The sequence below is a fragment of the Saccoglossus kowalevskii genome, chromosome 10 (genome assembly GCF_978046115.1).
Source record: "Saccoglossus kowalevskii chromosome 10, keSacKowa6.1, whole genome shotgun sequence".
In the NCBI taxonomy this organism is placed as follows: Eukaryota; Metazoa; Hemichordata; class Enteropneusta; family Harrimaniidae; genus Saccoglossus; species Saccoglossus kowalevskii.
In genome coordinates, this window is record NC_140650.1 from 11,643,494 (window position 1) to 11,654,350 (window position 10,857).

Sequence of the window (10,857 nt, forward strand, 5' to 3'; positions counted from 1 at the left end):
ATAAAATCCAGCAAATATACTTTTTTTCCTATATTTCACATTAAACTCATCAAAAATCAGTGAAAATAAATTCAAAAGCAAAATGTCCAAAAAACCTTTTCAGCGAAAATTAATTCCAGCGAAAATAAAGTATTCCACAGTAATTAGTGTTCCTTATGTTAGTCAATTTGAATCTGAATACTGTAAAACCATTTATTTTCACTGACATTTAATTTCACTATTTTGATGTTCTGATCATATTCACTGTGATTTATGGATTTTCATGGATTTGTCAAGGGAACAATGGGTTTTATTGTTATTTTAAATGTTCACGTAGATTTAATTTAGCAGATTTTACTTATCAGCGAAATTAAAACCCAGGGAATAATTAATGCATTTATAGTAATTAGTGCTTTTATTTTAGCCATAAATCACATAGAAGGTGTCAAATTATATTGCATTTAGCATCACATACTTGCTATCATCAGTATAAACATGGCAAAATCATCGGTAAAAAGACCTAAAGGCTTTTTTTTAAATAGGGGGGGTGAGGTGTTTTTTTTTCGAAAATATTTGACAAGGCACAACACATTTCATGAATTGTCGACAGAGCGCGCTGTGCAATGGCAAGATTGGTGATGCATCTATGCTGAGCAGAAACATCAATATTTTTTTCAGGCCTGAGGGTATTGGTATGTAACTCAGAAATCCATGCATGGTGATATGTGTAAAATTTTCCACAAGTATTTCTAACCAATGGCATCGCAGTGAATGCTTGTAAAGTTTATAAAGTGTGTGAATACACTTTTTGTGGCAATTCTACAACAAAAACTTCTTTAAAAAGTGTGAGCCAGCAAAACACAAAGACACCACTTACATATCTAATATTTCATTGGTTGTCCTATCGACTATTTTTTTCAGCTCTGGCTGCATTCGTATCTTAACAGACTGTAGTAATAATAAAAATGAGTGAGTATGAATTGAATGCAATTAATGTCAAGATGAATACAGGGGTATTATGGGGGTTGACATGAGGACTCATACAAATCCAATCATATTGAGGTAATCTGCTACAATTACCTGTGGTGAGAATGTTTGTGTACTGACAACAGCAACAGTAAACAGCAATGAATGACTTTATTGTCCCCACCTACTGCAATTCCATTATTCGAAATCCAATATTTGGCGGTTTAGATGACATTATAATTTATAATATTGAGTAAGTAGTCAGAACAGGGATAGAACAATTGCCTCACTAATTTGAGGTGAACAAACTAACCACTGTATCTCAAGACAAGCTAACAGATTAAATTTAAGTCACTCTACACACCTCAATAGCTTCAGGTATTTTTTTGAGTACATACAGAGACTCAATCAAAATAGACATGAAATACACGCTGTCCTCTTCAGGATTCTCATTTAAATCCTCCACAATATGCTTAGGTTCATCATCTAAGAAATCTCCCATACCAGGTGTCCCTGTAGTAAACACCAAAATACATGTACCATTAAAATATACATGTAATTAGTCACAGTAATCAAGCAAAGATTTGTGATGTACAATTAATCATAACTGCTAATATGGTAAAGAGCAGTTTCTTCTATGCTATTGATAAAGAGCCATTGCTCGATACATCTAGCTATTTTGAATAGTTACTAAGGACAACGATTACCAAATATTATCTACTAAAAAGCAATTAAACATTGATTGGATTGTTTTGGTAGTTTTCCCTAAAATGATAATTTTCTTGAAATTTACATAGAGAAAGATCATAAGCCTTCAGAGTGTCAAAACCATTATGACATTTAGGTCAGAGTAATTTATGATTTTCATGTGCATTTAGAAATAACAACAACAACAATGTACTTACTTGATTTACAATGTACTTGTTCTAAGAGAGTTATTTTCCTGACTGGGGTGCCGGTCACATCTTTTCTACCTGATCCACGATGTGAAGCTCCCCTTTTGAAAGTACTCTGTGAAAACACAGCTGACTTCTCATATAAATTTCTGTGCATTTCATCAATTAATACTTGATGTAGTTCCTATATAATAAACACATTTAATCAAACTAAATCTACAGTAATATTACAGAATAACGTATAGCCCTTTCACCAACAGACTTTCTCACTCAAATTTTTCTGCAATATCTTCTTATATTCTTCAATATTTCTGGAAATGTACTCCAATTTTGGAGCAAGACTAAATTTGTATCAATGTTCAGTTTTTACTCAAAATTGTTTTTGAAAATGTAGACTACAAACAAGACTATTTTGTGAATCTGTGATGAAAAGATGAAACTAGTGGTGAAAAGGATAGGGCTTAAATATTCACTAGGTTTTATTTTAGTCAATAGCTACAAGTACATACAAAATTAAAACATAGTAACTGTGTAATGTCGACCATAGAATGTATTCTTTTCAAAGCAGTGAAAACTTGGTGAATATCTCAACATCAAATCTGCTGAAATTAAAAAGAGTGAATAGTTCACCTTCTACTGTAACTGAGAACAATATCTGTTGACCATGTCAATGATAAAAACAATTTCCATTATACATTCCACTGATTATCAGTAAAGAAGTTCAGAGGTTAAATCAGTAATTATCATTATTATTTCACTTTTTCTAAAACAAAAAAATCAATTTAATCAAATTTTAAAAACTTCCCCTTGAAAATAAATATACTAGTTTCTGGAAAGAAATCATTTCCAAAGTAAAATAGCAAACTGAGAACATATGCTAAATTTAAAACAGAATACATCTTTGAGCCATATTTGAATAAACTGGACACTCATAAAAGAAAAATGTTGACAAAATTTAGAATTAGTAACCATAACGTGGCAATAGAGGAAGGCAGATATTCATTTCTTAAGAAACCTATAAATAAAAGAATATGCAATAACTGTGATACAAATTCAATTGAAGATGAAGAACATTTTCTATTGAATTGCCCAAAATATAACACACACAGGGAAAACTTCATCCAAAAAATTATGACACTACTTTCATCCAACAATAAAAATATACAGTTTACATATATACTCTCAAGCAAAGATCCTGGCATAATTATAGAACTTGCCAATTATATTTACACAACAAAAAGATTTATTTAACATTTAAATACTAGTTAAGTTCTTTTGTTTTTTTGTACAATTCTTACATATATCTTATTATTTTGCTATACTTATCCTATGTAAATCTTTTTACACAGAGGCAATAAAGTTATTATTATTATTATTACTGAATAAGAATCAGAAACAATAAAAATACTATACACAACAAGGATATCACAGGACAGTGAACAAGAAAACAAATTTTTACATACCGCTTTCTTTTTCTGAAGTACTACTTTCAACTCTCGAAGTGCATCTACAACTGACAAGCTTCCCTCCAAAGTTATAACTGCAAATATATAATACAAGAAATAAAAAAAAAATGCTCCATAGTTTTGTTAAAAATAAAACATCAGTTCACTGGTTCTATATTTCATAAACTGAATGAACTATGCTTTGTTCCACAGTTAGCTGGGGCATGAGTGATAATAAAATAAATGCAATATTTACTATATGGGGGCCGCCATCTTGAATACGGCATGAAACTAAAGAGACAAGTTGTGAAACATGTTTTTCAGATTCCTACAGATCAGAAAAAAAATACCAATCCTTCACAGCCAAACGATCCAGGGTAATATTAAGCCAACTGCTAACAAAATTCAACCAAATTCATCGTTTTTGTATGGAAAAATCCCTTGCATACGAACACCATATTACATGAAGAAATTGAAACCGAAACGGATGACGGATATCCTACAATGAATACAGCATAATGTCTTACCAGCTGATGTGAGTAACTCTGTAGCATGTAAATAATGTTTCTTGCTCATGTACTCTTCCAACTTATGAGGTGTTTCTTTCACATGTTCACTGTAACATAGGTACAATTATATCAGTATGTGTACATTTTATATCATATACCGTATATACATGACAAAATTAAGATAATGGAATAAGAAGCGTTACTTAAAAGTCAATTTTGATCTCTGATTGACACGAGATATGCATATATTTTTCCAGCTGTCAACAAATTAATGATTAGGCTTTGAATGATTATACGAGCAAATATATACAAACCTTATCTGGCGAGGACATGGGTGTGGCATAGCCAAATACTGTGAATGCATTAATTATCCACTGGGTTTTTATTTTGCTATTTTCACTGATAAGTAAAATCCGCTAAATTAAATCTACTGAACATGTAAAATAACAATAAAACTCATTGTTTCCTTGACAAATTCATGGAATTAAAACACAATGAGAATACGCTCAAAACATCAAAATAGTGAAATAAAATGTCAGTGAAAAAAAATGGTTTTACAGTAAATGAACCTAGTCTGGGAGGAATGTTTGACATCGGCAGAATAAGCCTACCTACCTAACAGTTGCCTTTTCAGTTGCAATGTAATTGTTACATTGAACATCAATATTATTCACACATGGAGAAATATTGCAGTGATGATTACAAAAGTAATGCTTACATTTTCTCTAATAAAGAGAGAACTTCTTTGTGCTCCACACCTTCTAACCATAGTTTCCGGATTTCATCCCGTCTACAATGCAGCAGAGCTTTACATGATGTCAGACCATCTTTTAGAGTGCTCAGTTTCTCCCTTGACTTCGTTATCCGAGTGGATATTCCAGTAAATGACTGAATTGTAAACTGTAGATCATCGTATTGAGCTGTGAAGTCATATTAGAGCGTCAGATAGAGCTTATGACATAAACTGATGTCCACATGTTAAAATCACCATCAATATCAACAATGGAAACTGTTACCTTCAACTAGCTTTCCAAGTTTCCTATCACATTCCCTGTATGCCTTTTCTAATTTTGACTTCTCAATTTCTCTTTGTTCTAAGTCTTCGCTGTAATTTGAATGAAAAGATGAATTAACTTGTGGGTACTTGCTCATCAATCACCAAATATCAGCGGTAAGTCTTTGAAACAATAGCTACTTGTGTTACGGGAAGTGACAGCAACGGGAATTCAAATGGTTATTATTTACTATTTTTTTGCAGTTTTTGTCATTTGGTTATCCATATAATAATGAGTCTTTGGGCGAGTGTGACACAGACTCATAAGCGAAGGTCTGATTCCCATAGCTTGCTTGGATCTCAGGTCACATTGTACCCACCCTATAAACTATGTTCATTATATTATTTTGCTTCTATGTCTTATGAGAAACAATATTTTTTTGGTGTGCCCAAAAAAATCATTGCGTCCAATATGGTTACTGAATGTTAAATGTCCACATATCTGGTTAAATACCTATGCTAGAATGTTATACGTATGTTTTATTGACTGAATAATCCACATATTTTGGATTCCAAGTTGATACCAATAGTTGATAGCAATATATCCATGCTAACCGAGTCCACACTCACATTGTAGTGAATTGTTCGTCTCATGGACCTGACGACTTTAGTAATTATAGAAGTACCAATTAGCCATTCTTCAACAATCAGTAGTCAAAAATAATATACTGACAAAATCGATGGAATCAGAACATCATAAACCCCAATGAGGAAGTCAGGCCAGATGCACGTGAAGGGTAAGCATCTGCTGTGGGCATCTCAAACCTGCCCTGACGTTCCAGTCATGTCAGCGAAGAATGTCAAAACAAGTTTACTAGACAAACAACCACACCAAACCACAAGGACAAACAGTTGTTTTGTATGATATTAGATAGTGGATCTGTTTTAATGATACATGTATAATATTGCTCACTTCAAATTGACAAATACAGGATTCCGCTGATACCCCGCCCTGGGCGATCTTATGGAGCTTTCGATTTTTTTTTAGAAAAATGTGGACCAAAAGATCGCCCGGGAAATGGTCTAGAAAAAATAATGTTTCGCGTTGACAAAATATAATCATGCAAAGTATAAATTCAAAGTGTTTTAATACATTGGTGAGAGGTCGAATTTTACGTGAACAAGAACATGCACTAAGAAGGAAAAGCAAGTCAAAGTCGAAACGGGGTGCATCATGGACATGACACAACACACGCTGCGACAACTGAGTGATTAGCGACATAATTTTGGGACGCAATTGAACTTGAAGTACTTCTTTGCGAAACTTGCTGCGCGGAGATGCTGGCATCAAATGTGTGTTGACCGAAGTTTGACCCCAATTCACGCGCTGAACTGGCGCGTTACCTTAGCAACCTTTTTCTTTTGCGGTCAGCGCGTCGATCTAGTAAAATTTTTATTATATCCGTTAGTACTGTAATTACGCAACTTGTATGCAACTCTGTACTGGCTTTGAATATATCAACGTCGTTTACTTAGTGCACTGCTTTTCTAATTACGCAAATTTGTTTACAATATTGTACCAGCTCTGAATATTTCAACTTTGTATTAAATGTATTGCTTTCATGATAATTACGCAAACTCAAGTTAATTTTTACTATTGTTAGGGCACTGACCCGGGGTATTGGGTCTGTGAATATTTCAATATTACCGACTTGATAATGCGTTGCATTCGTAATAATTACGCAAACATAAACATTGGCGCATTTAAATCATTAAAAATGATAGTAGTCGGGTATCTACGGAAAGTCGAGAAAATATTTTAAATACTTGTGATTCACCAATGTTCCAATGGTGATTTTTTTATTCGAAATGAAGTGAACATGTAATATAAACCATACCATGCGTCAAGTTAAATTTTACTATAATATAATAAACTCCGGACATCGCACTTCGATCGCAATATTCACGTACATTTCGACTGAACTCTAATAACCACGCGTTTGAGTTCACGCACTGATATTTAAATTCGGGCCACCCAGCTTGACGCAAATCAATATAGTTACTCAGGCTTGTCATGTGTTCAAAAAATCTTTCAACTCTCACAAATACCATGAACGCCAAGAGCTAACTGGGGGTTAACTGAAAGAGAACGTCTTTTTTGGAGAAAAAAACACGTCAGTACAAGATTATGTGTACAAGGTTAGCTTTATAGAACGTACATCACGTAACGTACGTAAATCAATATAGTTACTTGTCATGTGTTCAAAAAATCTTTCAACTCTCACAAATACCATGAACGCGAAGAGCTAATGAACTGGGGAGTTAACTGAAAGAGAACGTTTTTTTTGGAGAAAAAACACGTCAGTACAAGATTATGTGTACAAGGTTAGCTTTATAGAACGTACATGATCGCTTAACTCTGTGTTTTTTAATAATCGTGTCGCATGTGAAACGCAGGAGACATTTTAGTTCGCCCATTTCTTGTTTACCGACATTTTGTCTGGAATGCGATACAGACAAAGATTAAACATTACTGATAACAACCAAGAGGCTCGAACCAGGAAGGCTTGGATATTTTAAACTTCGTAAATAACATTCTTTTCAAGCGTAGACTTTATTCGAGTGTAATAATACGCAACAACAATTCGTTTACAGCAAAGGTTTTATTGAAGTTTTTAATGCTTTTCGGCTTTACAGTGAATTATTTTAGCGTCATATTTGAAATAGCGCGCTCGATACAAGATGTCGGACGGGAAAATTGGGGTCTGTAAAAATGTTTGTTGGTTCAGTCAGGCAATGTGTGGACCAAAACATCGCCCACTATTTGAAACATCGCCCATGGGCGGGGTTTAGGATGGGCGGGGTATCAGCCGAATCCGGTATATACCAAATTGTGTACAAACAATTTGAGCAATAACCAGTTCATAGGGTATTATATATATTTATATAAACTGTTAAATTTATTTGCCAGATAGAAAAAACAATTTGCAATTGAAAGTTTAAGTGACTTTTATTTTGAAATGCACAATATAAAGTATACAATGGGCAATTAAAGCTATCATTACTGGTTACTAATATTTATAATAATTGTGTGTGACACACACACACTAACATATCAAAGTAACACATATGTTTTAATATTACGATCTGAACAATAACTACTAGTATATGATAATCACCGAAACAAGGGTCTTACACGTACATGTATATTTACCTTTCAGTAGTATATAGAAGGGCATAAAACATTTGCCGAAAATAACAATGTTTTATTCAGTAAATCATTCGTTTTACCGTACTTATCCGGGTAAGAGCCCATGCCTGGACAAACGCCCCCCCCCCCCACTTTTGACACAATAAAGAAGTTGAGGTCATATCCGGGCACACGCCCAGGGGGTCTTTTTCAACAAAAAACAAAAAAACTATTTTCTATTCGTTGACTGTGGTTGTATTAACAGTTGACTTTCTTGAAGTCTGTCGTGATACTTATAAAAATTGTTAATTGCGTAAAACAAAGCGTAAACGCAAAATAGCTGTGACAGCTTTCTGCCTTCAGCGCAGCGCGTTCACCGCTGATTTTTTTCAGAATCATAGCAGTCAGCAAGTCTATAAAAATAAATATTAAAGCAGAAACGGTAGTTCTCTTTTTGAAATATGTTGTGGCCCTAAAAAGGGCCGGCCGTTTGGTTTGTGCTTCCTTGGAAACGATTCAAGCAAATCGTATAAGTGTCGCACTCGTTCGGCTTTAGCGTCGTCGACAATGAAAACAATGTTGCAATATTGTAGCAACCCGTACCTGGGAGAAAGGTTGAAATCACGTTATTTTGGTTTTATAAATATTTTGTAGCAGCTTGCGAATCCATAACTGGGGACAGCAATTTTGCAATGTCACGCCGAAAACTGCCAACTTTTTTACCATCTTTTATCACCGCTATTGCATTTCTGTCATGAAAACTATTCTTCTGTCGTTGGATAAAAAAAAACTTCCTATTTCATATCCATATAGTGAGACATTCCAACCGCCGGAACTTGCTGAATGATAACTTTCACCGTGATTAATAAGCGTCGAGTCTGATAAGAAAGCAATGTCACGATTTGACCTTTATGATGAAATACAAGTAGTGATGTCATTCTTAGCCAATCAGTAAAGCAGATGCATAAAGGTCAAAGATGATTGCTAGACTGTAAACAAAATCATCGTGTGCCATGGCAGCAGAGCGACCCCATTTTTTTTGTCTCTTTATTATGATTAGACATGAATGAAAAGTGCCAAGCTGACAGACTGCGAAATCCGTGGATTAAAAGTGCTAAGTCCAAATTGTGTGGGACGATATCGACGAACTTCAGGAATAAGTTGTAGGGATTTTGTTCGACGGCTACAGTGGCACCGACTTGAACATTTGAGGGTTTTGAGTTTGACGAAGATGGCAAAGAACGTACAAATGAAGATCTGAGAAGTTTTTTCAAACAGCTATGAATTTTTATAATTTTTACTGTGTAAATTTGTAGATTATTATTGATCTTGCATGACGGTTGATTCGTAATTTGTCGAGACCGGAAATCATTTTACGCAGTTTAACCCCTGACATTTTAATTCATTTTGAGTTCACGCGTATTGGGCGTGTTTGTCGGCGGGAAAATCCTAATTCAAATGATTTCTCACTGTCGATTTTTATTATTTCTGGTTTATTTGCAATACATTATTTTTGGTTTACTTCTAGTGTTGCATATTGTTCATTTATTTCCGTTGCATGTTTTCATTTGCCGTTCTATTCCCTGCCGTAGTTCGATCTGCCTGTTGTCACTTTTCGCGAATTTTCGTTTTTTTTGCCGGGGATCTCCTGGCAAACGCCCACCCCTTCTTTTTGGCAATTTTCCATGTTCAAGACTCTGGGCTTATACCCGGATAAATGCGACCCCCTGGGCATGTGCCCGGATATGACCTCAACTTCTTTATTGTGTCAAAAGTGGGGGGGGGGTGGTCGTTTGTCCAGGCATGGGCTCTTACCCGGATAAGTACCGTAACGGTAATTACAGATAATCGAAAATCTGTAATCAGCGAAACAAATGTCCTACATGTGTGTTATTATCTAAACTGTTGGCTTTAGTAGTCCAGTGTATACAATGGCATGAAACAATTGTCAAAAATATAGGTGATGACACCGGAAGGAAGGTTCATAAAAGAGGGCAGCCCCATCTTTTGACCATGGTTGAACCAGATTTTTTTTTAATTGGAGTTAAAACATTATGTTTCACAATTTCGAAGAATTTGAATTTAAAAATGTAATATATTCGAAATGCAAATCCTGCAGACTAAAAACAAAAACAAATCAATATACCATGCATATGAATTGACAAGTTTACTCTTGCTCATTTTATCATGGAAATAAAATATGAAAAATGAAGCTTATGACCCTTTAAGTAGCAAGTAAACGGAAAGCTTAGATAAAGGTCAGACCATCTTTAACTGGCTTATTTATTGAGTTGGAATCAAGTATTATTATTGAATGTGACAGTCAGTTTCCTACCCAAATTTGTCTACACTTGTTTTCTTGTATTCTTCAGTAATTCTCGAAATGAACCCGAATTATTCTTCAGTAATTCTCGAAATGAACCCGAATTTTAGAGCCAACAGACAAAATCTGAGTCAATTTTCAGTATTTACTGATAGAGGGACTGTGGATAGAGGGACTGTGGAAAATTATATCGTTTTCTGAGAACGGACTGTAAATAGTTCAACTTTGAATGTTGTTTCGAGTTATTGGAAAAAAGTCTTTTTGCACCCCCGCCCTAACTATAATTTTAAACAACAATATTTGATGACGTCTGAGAACGAATATTCCTGTTTGCTCAACACTGATTTCAATAATCGTGTATATTTACATTTGAGTTCATTGTCAAGAAATGTCATGATTCATAAAAAAAAAAAAGTCTGAAATCGTTCTCCTACCTTGCCGACAGCGTTCTGATTACAGACATCAACATTCCGGACTGAAAATAGAACAATTCGAAGAAGATATTCAACTTAAGCAAATGTATAATTCGAATGTTTCGTAAACAATTAACAACTA

General features: G+C 34.4%; 1 protein-coding gene across 3 annotated transcripts in view; it reads right to left on the reverse strand.

Annotated features, from left to right (window-relative positions):
* LOC102807944 (exocyst complex component 4-like) overlaps positions 1-10,857 on the reverse strand; it is a 36,232-nt gene that overhangs the window by 25,236 nt on the left and 139 nt on the right. For all 3 annotated transcript variants that reach the window (XM_085504240.1, XM_085504239.1, XM_085504241.1), the window contains exons 2-9: positions 10,737-10,777; positions 4,812-4,900; positions 4,514-4,715; positions 3,814-3,902; positions 3,305-3,381; positions 1,851-2,025; positions 1,310-1,458; positions 857-927 (exon numbers count right to left, since the gene is read on the reverse strand). In XM_085504240.1, coding sequence (XP_085360366.1) covers positions 857-927; positions 1,310-1,458; positions 1,851-2,025; positions 3,305-3,381; positions 3,814-3,902; positions 4,514-4,715; positions 4,812-4,900; positions 10,737-10,777 — 893 coding nt within the window. The remainder of the gene's footprint in view (positions 1-856; positions 928-1,309; positions 1,459-1,850; positions 2,026-3,304; positions 3,382-3,813; positions 3,903-4,513; positions 4,716-4,811; positions 4,901-10,736; positions 10,778-10,857) is intronic.